Raw genomic sequence first — 21,360 nt, forward strand, 5'->3', positions numbered from 1 at the left:
CATTTTACGGTTTAAATGTCACATGCTAAAGCTAACATCCAACTAGTGGATTTGTTTTTCTTTTCTCCTTCCTTTGTTCCATTCTTTCTGTCTTTCATTTTCATCTACATTGAAATAATTATACTCTTAATTTCCACTGTTTTTCAGGACAGACGAAAATCAAGCTCACTCATTTGGAAGAAAAATATGGAATGTGTTTTATTGTTGACTGAGCACACCCAAAGGAACTTTACTGACAGTACTTTTAAAACCCTCAGTTAGCAGTTTATTTATTCTCTAGAACACTAACTAGCAATTTCCAGCTAGAGCTGATCATTGTTTACATAGCTCTGCTCGGCAGGTTCTCATACTCTGAAGCCTGGTTATCTTTCATTCTTTTTTCCCCCCCTCAATTTTTTATTTTTTTTTTCATTTTTGTGACCCGAAGTAACAAAAAACACCCGCCAAAATGGTTCTGGATGAATATTTGTGGATGGTTATTGTCGGCTTCATTATAGCTTTTGTTTTGGCGTTTTCTGTCGGTGCGAATGATGTGGCCAATTCATTTGGCACAGCAGTGGGTTCTGGAGTGGTGACTCTACGCCAGGCCTGCATATTGGCATCAATTTTTGAAACCGCTGGTTCAGTATTACTGGGAGCGAAAGTTGGGGAAACTATTCGGAAGGGCATCATTGATGTAAACCTTTACAACAGCTCTGTGCATTTACTGATGGCAGGAGAAGTTAGCGCTATGGTTGGTGAGTAATATATTTATTTTATTTCTAAATGCAAACCATACTTTTTTTTTTTTTTCTTGTGTAATGTGGCTAACCGCTTTGGAGTTTTAAATGGACTTTTTGTTGTACCATTACTTCTTTTAAACACAATGTATTTCTTTTAAAGCTAATATTCCTCAATAAAGTAAGTTTTCAATTGTTTGTATTCATTTTCTCCATGGGAAAGGTGCACAATATTCTTAGATGGTTTGTGAATTTTGGGGCACTGTTGGATTGGAGTCTTTGGATGTGGCCCTTAAAAATAGTTCAATAAATACAAAAAGTCATTATGATTTCAACATTGTATTTATGATTGCTATTTGGCAAAGTGCTAACTGTTTTTCCATTGCAGCCATTTTGAATAGACAGCTGCTGACTTAAGCTGTTAACGGAAATGTACATTGGGGAAAAAATATTCCCCCATGTCCACAGTTTAATCTCAAATATTTTAAGTTGTGGTAAGCTCCTGAAACTTTTTGAGTGGTTCTAGTAGCTGTTTTATATAAAGCAATTTGTATGTTAGGTTTAGTTGGCCTTTTTAACTATATATTTTCTACATTGCTTTTGTCCCTTTTTAGACTTTAAATCCTCTATCCCTTTCTATCCATATTTTAAATAATGTAATGTCTGCTTTACTATAGTTTCCTTGTGATTTTCTACATTTACAATATTAAAGGCAATGTCCTGTAGTAGACATACCGTACTTTCCTTTGTGCAGTGCTTCTCCCTTAGTTGCTGATATATAGGATTCTACTTTCTGGATGGTTACTTTGTAGTAGCTGCCAAGGTCACATCTGCTTTACTGTTTTCCCAAGAATCTCTTCCTGGAAAATATATAAAGAGCAGTGGTACCACATTGGTAGCCGTTTGGAGGAGTATTGCTGCCATTTAGTAGGATGTCACCATTCATCAAGTGCCACCACCACTCTACAGATAGCACAGCATATTATTATTATTATTATAAATTTTTATTTATAGGGCGCCACAAAGAATCCTTAGCGCCGTACAAGGACAAACAATGGCACAGTACAAGTAACAGTAAGCACTATAACTCTGGGGGCTCTGTCACAGCAAGAAAGAGAGTGAGGGGAAAAGTGAGTACAGGCAGGTAACTATGGCCCAATAGGGTGCGCACGGATGACAGGTAAAGAGTCACTGAGGGGAGCGGAGAGAAGCGAGAGGAGACAGAGGGTTGGAGAGGAGGTGAACTGAGTAGCTGGAGAGCGCAGTTAAAAGTGATGGAAACAGAAGGTAGGAGAGCCCTGCTCAAAGGAGCGTACAATCTAAAGGGAGGGGAAGACAGACAAGCACATGGATGAGACGGGAGAGACGGAGTCGAGGAAGGGGGAGAAGGGATGAGAAAGAGAGGAAGCCGACCAGTGGGAGTTTAGGCATGAGACTGGAAGGCTTTTAGGAAAAGGTGGGTTTTTAATGTTCGTTTGAAAGAGGACAGATATGGGGAAGTTCTGATGGAGCGGGGAAGCTTGTTCCAATGGAGGGGAGCGGAGCGGGAGAAGTCTTGAATACGTGCGTGAGAGGAGGTAATCAGGGGGGGAAGATGAAATATCAGTAGCTGGCCATCCTCTTTAATATCTCAGTGAACAGGATTTTGCAGACATGTGCCATAAATGTCTAACTTCAGTTTCCAATATTTGGCATGAAAAACACCTACAGGTAGATATTGGATGAACTCGAGACAGTTTTTAAAGGAGAATTAGGTTAGATGTCGTTGGCATTTCTTTCAATGCCTCTAAAAGAGATGTATCTTTTTGTTTTTAAGCCACTAGAACTGCTTTTTAGGCCTCCTCCCATTCATTTGATTTATTTATTTTTTTGAATGGTGGGGGGGTGTGCAGACTAGCACATACCACTTTTTGTGGCAGCATGTTAGTTAGGCAGTTTGGTTATGTTTTATTTTGTCAACTCTCTCATGAACAGGGCCATTTCTACACTTTTTTTATATCTATATTTTTTTTGTGTACCTTTTTTATGTTCCTGTTTTATATATTCCCTATTGTTCCAACTGTCCAGCACTGCAGAGAACTGGAAGGCCTTATATATCAACAACAATAATTGAATGTTTGCTGCACAGGCTGCTGTATTTTGTGTTATGATGTGTTGAGGCTTTGTATTGATCATTTGGGCTGTAGGCCATATAGTTACTTGAGCAGTCATTTGTTGGCCATGATATTACCTTCCAATGTACATAACTCCACGTTTTTCATTTGGTACTATGACTTTTAGTTTCACATCTGATTTAACATGAACTTTATTAGAAACAAAACTTAAACACAGAACTTTTAATGCCAAGGCATAATTAAACTAAATTGGAACAAGCCTAGAGTACATGTTTTTAAATTATGGTATATGAGACTGATTAAATTGTTTCATACTGCCTTATATTGTTTCTACAACCCTGAATTTTAGCTGCTCTGTTTAAAAGTAATCCTCAAAAGTTTCTTGAAAGTAATAGGTGGCTAAGAGAAAGGAAAAAATGTTTTCTCTGTAAAACCAGAGCAAATTCAACGTGGAAAATTCTGCTGGAAAATAAAATAGTGTGTGGGAGTTTGGGATGTCGGAGGGATAAATGTTTTTAAGAGTGTCTGGATATTCCAGTATCAAAACCTTATGCATCTATTATGGTTGTATTACAAAAATATTACCACAGCTGATGTTGCTGTCTAAAAATAAAATGGCCATTGAGACTTTAATACTGCACTCTTACTATATGTAAGATCTATATTCTTGCTATATCTGCTTTCATTCTTTTTATTTAAGAAAAAAAATAATTCCAAGTGTAAAAAAATAAAATTAGGAAATTACCATTGAAGAGTGGAGCAGCATAGTCATGTTGGCTGCATAAACTTGAAATGAAAGCTAAATTTGAAAGAAAGATGGTTTATGTAAAAGTGATACTAATAAACTATATATTATAGTTTATGCTTCTACAAACTTCACACAGATCCTGGTCAGAATATGACTCTTTGCCCCGGAGCTATAGGGCAGCAGTGTTAACCACTGTGCTTCATATCGGTATCTAGTGAAATAAATATAGATTTTTGTGTGCGTGTATGTGTCTGTGTGTATGTATGTATGTATATATGTATGTGTATATATGTATGTATGTGTATATTTGCATTTGCGAGCAGGGCCTTCTTACCTCTTTGTCTGTTTTACCCAGTTTGTTTATTACTTTACTGTCTGTCCCCAATTGTAAAGTGCTACAGAATATGTTGGTGCTATATAAATAAATGATGATGATACAGCAGTCCTGGGTCATTTTTTTTATACATAAGTTTATTTATATTCCAGATAAAGTTATGGGGATAGAGAGCTTCCCACACACGACATACTTCCTGTTGACTGTATCTTTGATTAGTCAGACAGCTCTGTCATGGCATTGGGTAGCATTTACATATAACTTTGTAAATATTATTAAAAGCCCTTTACGTTGAACCCTATAAGGAACAACTGTGATAGTACTGGACAATGAATAAATCCTAAACCTATGAACATATGTTTTATTACTTTGAGTCCATGTTCCATTCATTGTATATGATCTGCATGTTAAGCTGTGTGAATGTAGCTTATATGGAAAGTGTGCACAAGGCAATTTTGACCATTGAGATCAAAGTTACACTAGCAGTTTAGGTTCCTTTTTTAACTGAAAAGTTACAAATAATTGTCCAATGTCTAATATATCTCACACTAGTAAATATAGGAGGTCAGACTGAAAAGCAAGCCATTGTGTATGTCTGTTACAGGAATTAATGTCTCTAAACTGTGGTTGTGCATAGCTTTTGTGACCTGCATGTCAGGGGCTGGCTGGCAAATTTTAAACAGGGTTGAGACTCTGCTTAGCAACCGATTCAGAATATTTTAAAGGGAAAAAAAAATGTCCCAGTGACCCAGCCCAATGTAGCCCACTATGGGACTGGGCCAGGCCCCCAGCCTGACCAGCCCCTGCATGTAGTCTGTAGCTTTCCAAATAGTTATGTGTTGTATGTAAGTCAGGCTAGGGCAGATCCCAGGAGTCAGGTATCCAATGCAGCTAAAACATATGAGCGTGTTCTAATAATCAAATGTAGCTTAATAAATGAAATTGATAGCCAATTTGCACATTTTAAGTATCTATATAATAAGCATTAGTCAATGTTCATGTGACCAATGCTCAGGAGGATGGGGATGAAAAGGTGGCAGGTATTTCAGTTTGGTATTTTGAATGGGAAAGGTCTTTCTGCTAGCAATAAATTGTTATTTACTGTTCGTTATACAGTTAGTACACGTTACTTAAGTCCTGTGTCTGATAGCTCTTTCACACATGCACTTATGCATGTAATTTTTTACCTATGCTCATTTTCCACAATGGATAGGCATTACGTCTTTATGGTGAATGCATATCATCTGACTATACAATGTAAAACACTTGTTTTTGAATCTAGCATCCTTTTAAAAGTAGGATTTTTCCACTTTCCATTCCAGATTAAAAAAGAAAAAGTGCATATAGCTTTAAATATGAGCATTAACCTGTTCACACTTGCACTTATTACCGCCTGAATTTCGACTTCATAAACAAGTGAGAAGGCTATAAGTTCCCAAAGGAAATGTTCTTGTACAGAGAAAGGGACTAAGAAATTGCTTTTCATAGCATTTTAATTAACAGCTGTGTACATAATTACTTCATTACAATGCAGTTGTTCATGGTAATTAAGTAGGTATTCATAATAGTAATTATTGAGGATATGCTGCCATGGTCATCCCATTAAAAGTACAACACTTGCGTTATAACAAGATAACCAGTTTCACTGTATGAACTAGGTTTTTAGAAATATTTTCATCTTGGGTGAATCTTATTGGAGGGATTACCAGGTTGAGCAACGTTTCAGCTTGCTGAGTCTTGCCCACCAGAAGTCACGAGTATGAGTGTGAGGCCAACTTTCCATTGTAGCTTGGTACATGAATAACCAGATGTGCAAAGGTTTGCCATCTATGTGTATTGACATATTGGTCATTATGTTGTATGATAAAGAGAGGCAAATAAGAGATTGAAATATAATAGATCAAATGGTCTTTAGACATAGATTGTAGAGAAACAGCATAATGGAGGCTGGACTTGGCAAATGCTATGTTTCTCCATTTCTGCTCTATATTTTTAAAATCTTCTGCATTTAGTTGTGTTATATTTCGATATCTGTGTCTACTGTGTACGTCTGATGATAAAAAAAAAAAATGATGGTAAAACCAGCAATATTTGTATGAATGGCAGATATTCTGCAAACAATCTTTAAATGAAGATGAACAAAAGAATGGACATCAAATGCTATAAAAAAACTATATATACTTCAGGTACTCTTACATCTAGTTTTATTGTAAAAGTGTCATAAATTGAAAAATATTGTTGCTAAATTCGATATATAAATGACTCCGTACCTACCTGTGCAAAAATCGTAGTCCTTCCTCTATTGAATAATGTATATTTCTGATTGTTATCTTAAAGCTTTTGTTTCTTTTGCAGGTTCGGCTGTGTGGCAGTTGATTGCATCTTTCTTGAAACTTCCCATCTCCGGGACACACTGCATTGTTGGAGCAACAATTGGTTTCTCTCTTGTTGCTATTGGTACACATGGTGTTCAGTGGATGCAGCTTGTCAAGATTGGTAATTGACATTTCCTTTTATGAGTGAGGGTATGTGGAAAATAGTTTCTAGAAATATCTGGTCTAAATAAAGTAGATTTGTTTCTTTTCCAAATATGTAGTATGCAAAGTGACAACTTTCAAATCTCAGATTTGCTTTCCCTAAACGCTTGTAGATGTATAAATATTTCACTCACTCATCACACATATTGCAGGTAAGGTATTATAGTGCCAAGTACTATTGCCATCTTTCCTGGTATATGTATTTGTTTCTGTTTGACCATGATGTCACTAACATTAACTTAAGTCATACACATCTGAATTTTTTTTTTTTATATTTTGCTTGATGGCATCCTCCATTGACATGTCCCATTGTGTATTACACGTCCTGTACCTTTTTATAACTAAGAACTAGTAAATAAAAATGTGTTGCACACCTTCTAACTAGAGAAAGTGGAATTAAAGAGAATCAGGCAATCGGACTGAAATTGGAATATTGGGATAATGTGCGGTGTTCCCGTGCAAACTGCTGGTGAACGATGGTAACAGAGAATTATTTTTACATAATGAGATTATATTGAATCAAATTTGTTAACTAGAAATTTGTCCTTAAACTTTCTGGGATTCTGTTTAAATGTCTGTTTTTATCATGTGACAGTTACCTCTGCATGTGCTTGTAATTTCAGACAAGCACCTTCAGAGAGTTTTCTCAAGTTTCGTTCTGAATAGATTGCAAGAGAAAAAAGCGCTTTTGTAAACACCGTATTTTCATACTTTTTGCTCACAGCAAATCGTGTTGTGAGAAAAGTCTATGGAAATGCTTGTCTGAATGAGCCATTAGGTTTTAATGAGAGCAGGTGCAAATGTGGGAATGTTTGCATGCATACTTTGGATGTATTATGTTCACAACCTTGAGAAAGGACTATTGCATGTATTTTATTTAAATGGTACATGTACTGTACAATTTTTCAAATATAATAACCTAAAAATGAGTGGTGTTAACTGTCAGGCATGTGATTGTGTCAGGGATGAACAAAGGGATATGTGCCAGAGTTTCCCATCCCCGTCCATGTTCTCTGCTGCAGTTTTCTGGTCAGGATATGATTGCTATATCCAGATTACGTTCGTCCTACCATGCTTGTGTTTTTTTTTTAGCAATGAAAACATTCTATTTGCATGTGACAGAGAACTTGGAAGAGAAACAAAGCAAACATGTTGGTTAAGATAAAAAAAACTAGCTACGTATTTCCTAGGATGAGATGTATGGGTGATTATATTGCTTAAATGATCAGGGCAGATAGATATCCATGGAGTATCTCTATACTTGGACCTGACATTCAAGTGTGCTTGTGTTTAGCCTTTCACATGATTTCTGGCAAATTAGTGTGTATGGTTTGCTTGACATTAGGGTATTAACACAAAGTTCAAAAAGTAATCTTCAAGTGCAAGGACCTCTGAATCTGGGACACAAGTACCTTAAAACAAAGGTTTCTACGCCATAATAATGCAGTCAAGTGATTGCTTAATAAGAATACACCCTTATCACTAACCCTTAGCTTTATTTGTTGAAAGAGCTTAAAATATTCATACATGTAGAAAGTAGTTCTTTGGTGGCACCTTGCATTGAGTAGTGTCCCAAAAAAAAGTAAATGATGTACATATACTCTACATTAACACAGTGTATTACCACAGCTGATTAAGCAGAGGTTTGGTATTGGAGCCAGAGCACCTTGTTTTTCTCTATTTATTTATAAATCTATTGGTCTCTGTCTGAATTAACAAAAATAATGTTGCAGGCATAGGAAGTAGGGACTGTATGTTTACTGACTGGTGATAGTTACACTACATAGGAGAAACACTAAATACCAGTTCACAAGCTGTTTTTTAATGCCTTGAAAAATTTGTTTTCTAGAACATGATTCAAACTTGGGGGGGGTATATTTACTAAACTGCAGATTTGAAAAAGTGGAGATGTTGCCTATAGCAACCTATCGGATTCTAGTTATCATTTATTTAGTACATTCCACAAAATGACAGCTAGAGTCTGGCTGCTATAGGCAACATCTCCACTTTTTCAAACCCCGATGTTCAGTAAATACACCCCTTCGATTAATACTACATTAAATCCCTGTTTTTGCAGTGACTTAAAACATGAATTTACAGAGCTAGGTATTAAGTCTGAGACTTGAAATTGGCTTACATTGTATTCCAGCACATACTGCGTGGGGAAGTGTGGATTTTTGTGCAGTTAGAATATAGGCACAAACTTTGTTCAGATTCATATAAAGCAGTCTTTATACCTGACTTATAACCCTGCATGCTTATTCAGTGTGCTAGTTGAGTGTATGGCGCTGCTTAATGAAGAGACTGCTCTATGCTTTGTTTCAATGTTAATTTTCACCAATTCACATCAGCAGATCATGTTTTCTAAAGGTGCTGCTCTTACTTTTCTGTTACAGTTGCCTCTTGGTTCATTTCACCACTGCTGTCTGGTCTGATGTCTGGTGCTCTCTTTTTGTCGATTAAATATTTCATCTTGAATAAGGTAAAACACAAGTGCGGTAAATAAAATGTTGACAGAATGTACTGCAATATGTCAATGAAAATAAATGCAACAGTGCACTTGAGTTGTAATATATCAGGCTGAAAAAGGACCGGTAACCTACACATAACTGCACATTAAAAAGATAACTGAACAGACAACCTACAAATAAACAATTAGTAGATTTAATGTGTTTATTCTGTATTTACTCTTTTACATATTTAAATGAAGTTGCCATCTTCTGGGCAGCTATGAATATTGATGATTTACTGGCAGGATTTACTGGCAGGAACATGCTCAGTGTGCTTCCTTTGAAACATCCTTTCACATGATCAAACTGCTAGCTTTCCATACACTAGATCTAAATGGTCACAAGGTATAATATTTATAGCTGATTTTCCTAACAATGGTTTATATTATAATTTATATAGCAATTTAAGCTATTAAAGATACATTGCCACATAGTAAAAGGTATTCTTGCAGATGCCCTACCACCATATCCAGAGCCATGAAAGCTGCAACACGTAGCTGTTTTTTCTCAGAGCTCATCTTACAGCCCAGGAGTGTTGAGACGTGATGTGAGTTAGAGGATTGATCACAATCCACAGTCAAGAAATTGTGGTTTGAGACTGGTTGTCCCATTCACACACCCTCTCCACCTCCATTTTAAGTTGGTGAACTACATGTATTTGCTCTGTATTACAGAACTGGCAAAGGTCCTGGACAAAAAGGGATGCTTGTAGCTGTTGGCATTCCTCCAAGGGACCTATTCCTGCAAACACCCCCGCCCCATTCATTTAATATTAAGAACCTCTGTCACTTTGTAATCTTTTAGTATATAAGAAATGTGCGATACGTCTATTATGCTTCTACTTAACAGCCGCATTCTACATGAACTGGTAAGGAAAAGTAAATTTTCTGCTGAAAGTCAATACAAAGAAGCAGTTCAGCACCTGCTAGGCATACATACAGTGTTTTTTTATTTTTTTTACTTCTTGGCAACCTACTGAGATAGCAAGAAGTAAACACTGGGTTTGTTTATAAAGCGTCTGTTGTAAACTTCTACACAGCATTGGAACATGTAATTGGCTAAAGATATTAGTAATGAACGGCCTATTAAATGATCACAGGCAGAGAAGCAAACAGCCAGTTGAGCAATTTAGTTAAAAATACAAAATATTTTATGTTTACTTTTTAGATTTTTGACATCTTTGGAGTTCAAATATATATTAAAAATGTTATATTGGGACATTGTGTTCACAGCCATAGTAATGGTCCTTTCTGTATTACGGTCTCCATCCTCCCTTCTCCTGCCGGAGCTCAATTAAAATGTATTTCATGTGGTAGTAGGCAAAGTGATATAGCAAATTTTAAAATGCTGTATTGTAACCAGTTCTATATTTAACTACAGTTGTTGCAGCTGGAGCTCAGGGCAGAAATGGGGCTATAACAGAAGATCAGTGAGTAAATGACACTGATCTTTTTCTTTAGATCTCCTTTCAAAAGACGATGCTCAATGCTCTCACCGTTCTCAATAGAGCTGAGAGCGTAGACTGCTTACCACATCTGTGCCTAGTATAACTGTGACTCTGCATCATCTTTTCAGCTCCTTGAGTATTAATAATATCAATAACTATTGAATGTACTAAATAAATCCATTTAGCTGTAAGCTAAATGGCTTAGTAAAGTATGCCGATGGAATGTAATTAATGCTGTACTTTCTTAGATATAGGTTGCAGTTACCATTCAGCAGTTGAAGCTCAATGAAGAATTTTGCTATTTACTCACTGAACTCCTGCATTTTCAACCACTTGGCTTTCCCCTCTTCAGTACTTTTTATGCTGGCTACATACAGGCCAGTCCTGTCAGAGAATGAGTGAACACAGGCGGATACCTGTCATCTTCTGACTTCATTTACCAACATGCCCAATAACGATTCGAGTGAACTCATTATCAGCGGGCATTGGGATTGTTTTAGGGCTACAGATGCAGCAGCTTTGGGCCAATTGTCCATTGTTGGCTGCCATGTTGCAACTTTGATGGTTAGAGTTGAGTAGTTACAAAAACAACAATACTACAGCCCACAGCCAATTCGCAAGAGATATGAAGGACAAATGTAATCAACTTGGTCACATATGTTTATAAGTGTGCACAATACAGTGGTCAACAATCAAAGAATGTGACTTGAACATGTATATCGACACCCAATGATGCAAAACAAGATTGAAAAGAAATGATGTACTCAGGGTATCCCGATTTGGCTGTCCTTATATGCACTCCTATATAGTCTCTATATTCCGGATGCGTCTGAGATTATCCAACACCATACATATCGTGTTCCACAATTGAGGATCCTTATGGATATATAAACGGAAGAAAAAACACAATTTCCGCATTTAATATGAATACGCCAGGTAGGAAAAATCTGCTACTTACACATAAGTAAGGAGAGTCGCTCCTATCCCTGTGTGGTCAGAAAGAGTCAGCTGGCGATGTGGTCTACCAGAAGATTTGCACATTTATATACGTATGTGACCAAGTTGATTACATTTGTCCTTCACATCTTTTGCGAGTTGGCTGTGCGCTGTAGTATTATTGTGTTAGAGATTCCCAACCTCCTGTATATATCACAACTATTAGCAGCATGCCAGTTGATTGTTGGCTACGGAGTTAGTGCGCTGTTGTCATAGTTTTGTCCATCAGAGTTGAGTAGTTGGCTGTAAGAGCAAGTGTGAGATAAAACAGTGGTTGGCAAACAATTAAACTCATCCCAACAATATAAGTTCAAATCGTGAAGACTGTGTAGTTAAGGTGACAACACAGAGTTTTCTCCCTTTTTAGATTGGATATTTACTTGACCTAGCATATATTTAAGTATTGCTTTTGGTATACATGAATAACATTATATTTTTAATCTTTTAGGAGGATCCAGTGCCCAATGGACTACAGGCACTCCCAATATTTTATGCTGCTACAATAGGAATTAATGTGTTTTCCATATTATACACAGGGGCCCCACGTAAGTAACAATTTATTACAGATGTATTCGGTTATATAGATTCATTTATTATAATGTCACCTATAAATAAGTGAACTTTTATTTTATTTACTTAGATATATTTATCTCTTTAATAAACCCAATGGCTTTATTTTATAAATACAAGTATTGGTCACCCTCCAACTGAGTGGGGCTAATGTTGCATGTTTCTGCCTTAGGTGGGAGGAATTGTATTCAGTCCCATATGCCTCTGGCCTTTACTGCCACTGCATCCACTCTGACTTTGGGTACATACCTGCGGGCATACTTTTAAGTGTATTTCACCTGCTTTTTTAGGTTTTGTAAAACACATGTAAATGGGACCGATGCTAGAAATTTTTTTTTCCTGCAGAGGAAAACCTACAAACTAGTAAATGCATTTTTCTTGATGGTGATGTAAAACCCGCTGATGTTGATTAGATGACGTCACGATTGGGTGTGAGCATAAGTAGAGAACACACAGGTGCTTTTCAGCTGCTAACTAATGCCTGAGCACTGAATAAATAGTTTTGTGTAGGCTCATTCCACCATTGCTTTCTAAATTGTAACAACACATTTAAAATAGAATGCAGCACAACTTGTTTCTCAAGTGTTAATGTATGTTACCAGTACAAGTAGAAAAAAAGTACATGGAAGATTTATAGTAACGCATACATCAATTATATGCTGCTTAAAACAATTTTTATTTTTTTTCTCTTGTTACTCAGATTCTCAGTAAGGTAGACACATTGATACAGATTGTATATCTATGTATGAGTTTAGAAATAGCCTGGACTGTAGCTAGTGTGGTTAGAAATATGTACATATGACAGACTTTGTATTAATTATTTAAACTGTATCATTTAATATTTCTTTGTTATTTTTCTTTTATCTTGTCAGTACTCGGAATGCAGAGCTTTCCAGTGTGGGCCACCGCTCTAGTGTCAATAGGCATTGCCATTTTATTTGCTTTGATAGTGTGGTTTTTTGTATGCCCGTGGATGAGAAAGAAAATAGCAAGTAAGTTTTTCTTGATCACTTGTTTTTGAAAAATAGCAATAATATTGTTTCTGTACAGAACTGCCTAGCCCAGGAATTCTTGAATTCTTAAGCATTGTTTCTAATCTTAGGGTTGGTCTTAACCCATTTCCCTCTATCTCACAAAGCCGCTATTAATCTTTATTAATGAATTTTTAAACCAGGTATGACAAATACAACCTATTTGACTCTGGCTGGGAAACTGCTTTATCTGTAAATTGGATTGTTGTATGTAGTTTACCCTTCAGTAATCCCCATATTTGTTATATATGAATGGAATATACATTTTTTTATTATTTTATAAATAAGCCTCCTTATATTTAAGTGTTTTAAAAACATTGTGGAATAAAGTATCCTGTGGCAAGGATGACTATTCAGTCACTGGCTAACTAGCTCTGGTATTTACAATGGTCGAGCATGCTGAGAATTCTAGTTCAACAAACAGTTGGGGAGCCACAGGTTGTCTCTCTCCAGCTGTTGTGGGGCTATAAGTGTCTCAGTATTTGTCATTCCTAAACAGCTGGAGAACCACCAGTTGCCTAGGTAGCAGTATATAGATCTCTATTAGAAACTCAAAGCTGTCCAACTTCATGCGCTACCTGGCCCTTGCAAGTCTCTCACAGAATTCTGTTTCTCTTCCATTTCTCCGCATCTGTATATTGCTGGTGGTGGAATGACTTAGAGATGTGAGTGGGAGGCAGGGAGAGGGTCAACACAGATGCCAGCATTGCTGCTTCATGTTTTTTCAAATTGGATAGTGTGATTGCAATGTACATAAGCCAATGATTGCTGTGTGAGGAAATGATACTGACTTCTGTGTGCCACAAAACTAGCAGAGAGCTGTAATATACAATTGTTGCTCTCTACTGGAATATGAAAATGGTGCCTAACCATTATAAGAAATTGGGTGTTTGTCACGTTAGTCAATATAACAGTAAGCATTATTATATGCTTTCATTCATATGAACACTTTCATAATTATAACTTTTTTTTTCCCCTGTATAAGTTATCAGACTAGTTTTTAGGCATGTTTCCCTTTTGTTTAAGTGCCTATTAACTTTTATTTTTCTCTGCAACTGAGCATTAGAATGTTAAATGTTAGATGCTTTTTCTAACATTTAGAACATGTTGTTGCTGTTGGACATTTTTCAGAGGCAGACAAACCCTCAGCAAGAACAGAGCATTAAAACATTCAGAGACCTAGATTCAGTTTGTAGGTAATCTGAACACTACAACGTTAACAAAACACTTGTTAACAAGTCTATCTGCAACAGGAGCGGCAACAAAATATCACTTGTTTTGGATGGAGGTTAATTTGTTCTGCTTAGTGCTCTACTCAGTGTTTTATTTCTACTCCTGCACAATACAGTGTTGTATTTATCTCCATGGCTTTCTTAATTCATCTTGCCACGATTGGTGGTTATCTCTTATTGCTTCTACATGATGAGGTTTATTGCATATTTCTGTGATATGAAGGGTTTTGCATTACTTGTTTGTGCAGGTCGACTAAAGAAAGAGGCACTATCGCGTATATCGGAAGAAAGCCTAGATAAAATCCAAGATGAAGAGACTGCCGTCTTCAAAGAGTTGCCCGGTGCAAAGGGAAATGATGAAAGTATTGTGCCTCTTACTAGTTCTACCACTGAAGCTGCTATTGGATCTGACTCTGTAGCAAATGGAAACACCAGAGTACCTTACGGTATGATTTATTGCAATTTTTTTCTGTTAGGCTCTCATTACACATTTCAAAGCACTTGTATCACAGGGAAAAAAAATAGCAAAGTGGCTGCTTTTCATTTTGTAGTATTCTCTGCTGCTAATTAGGGCCATAGCATTCCAGCATTTTCAGTTAGAATGTCATTTACATTACTTAAGACATGATGGCGTAATCTATTAAGGTAAATTTAATTGCCTGAGATTTGCAGTTGCCTTAACATTTGACAAAAGCCCCACTGCCTTTTAATTCTATTAACAGTAAACCATACAACACTTTCTCTCTGGGCATTTGATATTTGTATATACTTGATGCTCCTTATAGTAAAAGTTTTACACCCACCGATGTCAAACTGAGTTTAAAATATCATCATTCTTATTGTGTTTAGTCCTTCAATTCCACTAAAACTCTTACTCACAGATAAAAAGTATTATATTCACTACTATTATGCACTCTTTGTCATTTATTTATATTTAGTGTCGATATTGCACATTTAGCTATGGAACTATATTATGTTTTCTGCTTTTCAAGATAAATATACTGTATTTCATTCGCATGTTAAATGAATTATATATATATATATATATATATATATATATATATATATATATATATATATATATATATATTATTATATACACTAGCAAGGGGCTCACACAGGTAAAAAGACTTGCTTCTTGCGGAGCCATGGTGCCAATTACAGGCCAGGTGGGCAGTCTGCTGTTTATCAATACAGAGTGGCTTCACTCTGGGCTATAAGCTCGAAATGTAGTTCAGCGATGCAATGTAGTTTGAAGTTATGCCCCAAATGGGATTTCACTGCTTCTAACCCAATACAAAATGGCTTTAATTCTACAAACACCAGCATGCTCTGGCAGCCATGGCTATGCTGTCCCTTGTAGTAGGGATGCCAGGGTTTGCTGGGACCAGTAGTGCACCAGGGAATATACTTAAACCCTTCTTTGAAATATTTATTACCCACTGGGCACGGGTGTTGAAGAGCTCTAGTGGGCTGTCTTATCCAAATGCATTTATGCGTATAATTTGTATTGCATGTATCATGAGATATATTAAATGCAAAATTAACGTGTGGGTATATATAGCATGCTTTTCATAGGGCATGCATTTTACACCTATGCTTTTGGCGTGAAAGTGCCCAACTCTAAATGAGCCCCATATTGTGTGAGACGTTTTACTCATTAGGGACAGTCATGCAAAACCAACCTTGTTCTTAGAGTAAGTCATTTTCCTGCATATTGTCCATTTTCAGTATATACAAATGCCTGGTCTGTATAAATGATGCTTAGTGCATTATTACTTCATTCCTTATAGTACTATACATAAATGTTGAAGTGACGCTTAATATAAATAGGTGTATTTAAAATATTTTGTAGTTCTTTGCCTGCAATCTTGTGCCTTTTAGGTACTGACATTTTTGTGAACCCTCATTTTATCATTTGCTCCATCTTTAACATTATTACAATGATTTTTAGGACACTATCTTTACATGTGTGATGTGATGCATTTAATTGTTATTTAGTGGTTGCATTTAGGTGGTGAAAGCCAAGCTAAAGTACATTTTGTTTGTTTGTCTCCAGGAAGAGCTGCTTCTATGACTAATGGCTCCATTAGGTCTCCAGTTTCCAATGGTACATTTTCTTTTGAAGGCCACAACATGAAAAGTGATGTTCACGTGTATCATACTGTGCACAAGGACTCGGGGCTATACAAGGACTTGTTGCACAAAATACATTTCGACAGAGTAACCGATGACCGCCCTGCTCATGAAAACAACTATAGGGTATTGAGACGCAATAACAGCTATACATGCTACACAGCTGCTATTTGTGGCATGCCTGTGCACTCAACGTTCAAAGCATCAGACACGGCAACTTCAGAAGACAGTGAAAAGTTGGTCGGGGACACAGTGTCTTTCTCAAAAAAGCGCATACGTTACGATAGCTACTCCAGCTACTGCAATGCAGTGGCAGAAGCAGAGATTGAAGCAGAAGAAGGGGGAGTAGAGATGAAGCTGGCTACAGAGTTAACTGATCCAAATCCACCTCAAGATGATTCAATGGAAGAGGACAAAGAAGAGAAAGACAAGTCACAAGTTCACCTACTTTTCCACTTTCTGCAGATTTTAACAGCCTGCTTTGGATCATTTGCTCATGGAGGGAATGATGTGAGGTGAGAAATACTCCAAATGGCTCCATAAATAAGTTGTTTAGTTTATACTTTCCACCAGGAATTATACAGTACATTGTTTCCCTGCTTCATTTAATTTTATAATAAACTATATGAACATTAAAGGACCTCTAAACCTCAACATTTACATTTTCAGGTTTGTAAGTAGAATACGTTGTTCAGTATTTAGCAGACTTTTCACTGCAGCACCATTAGACAATAAGGTATTGCTTCCGCACTACACAAGATACTTGAAGTTCCACCCACATCTCTAGGTCTCATACTGGACAACAAGCGGATAATGCAGTTATCTGAGATAGTGTGACATCACTGCTCCTGTCCCTGTGATGATGCCATCACACAGTGCATTTATACATAGCAAGGCTGCAAAGCTGCGGCTCATACTCTGCCTGCTTATATTACGGCGTGAAATAGTACATGACGGGCATATTTAGTGAAGTATAAATGTTCAGTTACTTTGTGTATATTATTCAGCTTGGTAATACACAGCCTTTTGATATTTATTAATGTTAATATAAGGCTTTACATGTGCTTTAATATTTCTGTTGGTTAAAGTCAGTTTGCATTTTATTAGGTTCAGCCTGTAATGCATGATACGTATTTTTTTCTGTGTACTATTTTTCTTAGAGCAAGTTTGATGCAATTTAACAATTGAATGGAAAGCTAAAGAAAAACACTAAAAATGTCAGTTGAAGGGTTAAAAATTTTTGACTGCTTCATATTACAAATATTTGGACACTGCTACAGGAAGAGAAAATGTCTACTGGGTTTTTAAAGTAAAAGCAATCTGTCTGGATGTAAACGTAATGTTTCAGAAAATAGTGTTATTGTATGTTAGTATGACTGCTGTTTGATCTTGCAGACAGACTCCTTTTTGTTTACGAAAAATGATGATCCATTGTGTGATACTTTATTTTACTTGCATGGGACATGAAAACAGAGGGGTGTGGGGGAAAGAGGGGACAGTCAGGTTCGGAGCATGGAGCAGAACAGTACTTGGCAAATATTTAATGAATAATGAGGAAACTGACTAAAATTCCTTTTTGAGCATTCACAAGACCCAAAAAATAAATGTAAACTTGTGTTGTGTCTATTATATACATAGTATTCAATACCCACCCCTCTCCCTACAGCAATGCGATTGGACCTCTAGTTGCTCTTTGGTTGATTTATCAACATGGAGGAGTATTGCAAGAAGCCTCAACGCCTGTGTGGTTACTTTTATATGGAGGAGTTGGTATCTGTGCTGGTCTTTGGGTTTGGGGTCGGAGAGTGATCCAGACAATGGGCAAAGATCTCACCCCAATCACACCATCCAGGTAAAGTTATTGTACTTGTATGTAACATTTGCAGACCTGAACTTCATGCAGGTGCATATATGCTTCCTGGTCCTCGGAATTGCCCCTCCCAAAAAAAATAAAAAATCAATCTGCACCTTATTTTGCAGGCTAGCGGATCCACATAGAAATGTGCACTTTGAAATAGTCCCAACTACGACTTTAAGACAGCCTACATTCATTTTAAGAGAGTGGAAGGACATTTGAAATACTTTTTTATTTTTTTTTATTTACACTACGCTTTTTGCACACTAAATGCCGTTATTACTTTAAAGTATGACTGGAAATGCTCTTTTATGCAAAAATGTCACTGGAAGGTGCAAAATGCATCTCATTGAAAAGTGTAGTCTGAAGCCCAAGCTCCACATCATTAGAGGTGGTGGAGAAATCATGCCCTTTAGCTGGGAGAAAGGGGCTGTGTGCTGGTTCACAATACAGAAAATGCCATGCAAATGCACCTTCTGCAGTCCTTTTTATCTCATTTAAATCTCATTACAATAAAATACACTTTTCATGGAAACCCCAATCTTGCTTATTTTTCCACATCCGATGTTGCAGACAATTGAACCATAGAAGATATGGCCATCAAGGTCCACAAATTTATTTGCTTAACCATAATAACGGGTGTATGTATGCCAGAATAAGCACATGACCTCACAAAAGGACATGCACACTTTTAAATGAGCATGCGTGATGAAGAGTGTCGTAATAGGAAAAAATAAGTTCAAATGGCCAAACGCAATTTTTGTTACACTTGAACGATCACCTATATGTGGGTTGATTACCTGTCATGGAGAAGAACATTTGTTATGCTGTAAATCAATCTCACATACTCTGCTGTTAGCCGCAGAGTGGTGTGAGGTGGCTAGTCTCTGCCATTTGAGTATATATTTAAGTAAGGGGCTGATGGCATGTTGGACAGCGGTAAGTTTAAGCAATTTATGTTGTTTAGCTTTGTAATACACAGGAGTTCCCTCTTTAAAAGCTTTTCATTTACCTTTTTAACAAGAATAAAAGGATAAAAATATATCCATTTTAGAAAGCTATAAAAAAAAAATTCTGTTTAAAATTTCAGATGTTTTTTCCCCCATGTTATTTAAAATGACTTCTGTCATTTATGTCAGAGATGTATTATGATTCATACTTCAACATTTAAGAACAGTGTATTGAATATATACTTTCTTTTCTGAACATGGCCTAGTTCACAGCTGTGAAGTGGAATGGTTTAATATGTTTTTTTTGTTGTTTTTTTTTCCATTACTAATGACTCCTCAGAACATTACTCATGTTCCCTATATACTTCTGATGTGTCTTCAAATGTGCATTGTACATAGAAAAATGTAGATGTGTATTCAATCCTTTGCTTTAACATTATCTTTAATGAAACCATTTACTTGTGATTTATTGCTTTGTTTCTTCTGTTCCCAAGTACCCCCCAAGCCAAGGTTATGTTTTGAAAAATGTCTTTGTGTAGGAACAGGTGGGATAATTGCTGACTCAGTCAAACACATTAACTCCCCTGTGAAATCCTCAAAACATAACCTGTTGGGGTACTTGAGGACCTTGAGAAGCCCTGCTCTACTGTATAGTGTTCACTGAAGCAGACAACGGAGCCATTACTGGTAAGATTTCTTGTTGCCCTACTAGGAGGGGTGACATTAATGCAAACAAAATGTGACCATCAAGTGTTTTCTTATGCTCTCTGCAGTGGATTCACTATTGAGTTGGCTTCGGCGTTGACAGTTGTGGTAGCTTCCAATATTGGACTCCCTATCAGTACCACACACTGCAAGGTATGCCTTTTGCCTGTGCCTGCAGCTGGGGTAGTCCGGACATCTCTCTGCTCTTCAGATCAATATTTACTGGCATAGGGAAACCTGTTCAATACTAATATTGAGCATGATATTTTTAGGGTTCATATCACTGCAAGAAATGGATAATCTCTTATCAAAATTTGTTCTACATTTGGGTGATTAGTGTGCTCCCAACATGACACAAGTAAAAGAGTGTGTCTATTAAACTTGTGAATCATTCTTTAGAAATGTCCTTTTTTTATTCCTTACCTGGGTCTAGTTTTGTTCATGACCATAACATTTGCTGGGTTTAGTATCAATAACATGAGCATTCTACTGCAGTAGTTATAGGTTTGTGTAAGCTGGCCAAAAAACAGTCATTTCTGATTCTGTGGTTTCTCTATTTGTGCCACGAAAAATTGATCTAAAGCAGGTTACTTGCAGAGCTGCATCCTCTCTGGTCGTCTGCCATCCACTTTTCTCAATTCATGCATGGCATGTGGTTTTCTACATATCTTTCTCCCTTTAAAACTGTCTTGTTTGTGTGTTTTTTTTGTTTTTTTTCCACAGTGGATTTTGCATTGAAGTAATGTGTGCGATAACTGTACTGTTAGCCTCTAATGTGGGTATACCCATAAGCTCCACTCATTGCAAGGTATTGAGGTTTGCAGTGGTAATAAAAAAAAGCAATGTATTGTTTTTGTGCCACAAATCAAAACTTATACGACGGATGATTATCGCATTTGTCTTCAGTTATTGCAGATATTTATTACTTTGCTCAATAAAACACATACATTAAATAATAAAAATATCAACACCTTTTTTTCTGAATTTTTTTTACATTTGGCATTAATTAAAAGTATGCCTGTCATCTGCACATATAACCACATTGGTGTCTTTAAAACATAAAATAAATATTTGGATAGATTACTAACACGGGAACTTTTGTCATTGCTGTTTCATAAATATCCCTGAAAAATGCAGTGGAAAAGGCGATATTTAGTTTTAATGTACTAGAATGAAAGAACAAGGAGAATATGGATGGAATTATACACTTCTGTGAAAGCCAAAGATTTAGGTAACATATATTATATCTCCAGCATAGAAGAGCACTTCATAACACAATAAACAGCCCCAGTGCACCACAGCATGCTAACTAAATTACTATGATCCACAAAAAAACAAAACAAAAGTGGTACATTGATGCTACGTAAGAATAAGCTTCTTTAATCTTGCGTGTCTTGAGTTCTGTCAGATATAGATAGATTAGATGGAGAGAGAGAAGTGTGTGTATGTGTGTATAGAGATAGAGATATATATATA

General features: G+C 36.6%; 1 protein-coding gene across 3 annotated transcripts in view; it reads left to right on the forward strand.

Annotated features, from left to right (window-relative positions):
- Positions 1–21,360, forward strand: part of SLC20A2 (solute carrier family 20 member 2) — a 47,301-nt gene that overhangs the window by 21,325 nt on the left and 4,616 nt on the right. For 2 of the 3 annotated variants that reach the window (XM_075204567.1, XM_075204566.1), the window contains exons 2-10: positions 148–737; positions 6,271–6,411; positions 8,849–8,934; positions 11,854–11,950; positions 12,848–12,967; positions 14,487–14,684; positions 16,298–16,889; positions 18,041–18,226; positions 19,953–20,037. In XM_075204567.1, the coding sequence (XP_075060668.1) occupies positions 449–737; positions 6,271–6,411; positions 8,849–8,934; positions 11,854–11,950; positions 12,848–12,967; positions 14,487–14,684; positions 16,298–16,889; positions 18,041–18,226; positions 19,953–20,037 (1,794 nt within the window). In that variant the 5' untranslated portion in view covers positions 148–448. Of the gene's footprint in view, positions 1–147; positions 738–6,270; positions 6,412–8,848; positions 8,935–11,853; positions 11,951–12,847; positions 12,968–14,486; positions 14,685–16,297; positions 16,890–18,040; positions 18,227–19,952; positions 20,038–20,607; positions 20,693–21,360 lie in introns of all 3 variants that reach the window. The other variant, XM_075204568.1, reaches the window with a different exon arrangement.

The sequence above is a fragment of the Mixophyes fleayi genome, chromosome 1 (genome assembly GCF_038048845.1).
Source record: "Mixophyes fleayi isolate aMixFle1 chromosome 1, aMixFle1.hap1, whole genome shotgun sequence".
Classification (NCBI taxonomy): Eukaryota; Metazoa; Chordata; class Amphibia; order Anura; family Limnodynastidae; genus Mixophyes; species Mixophyes fleayi.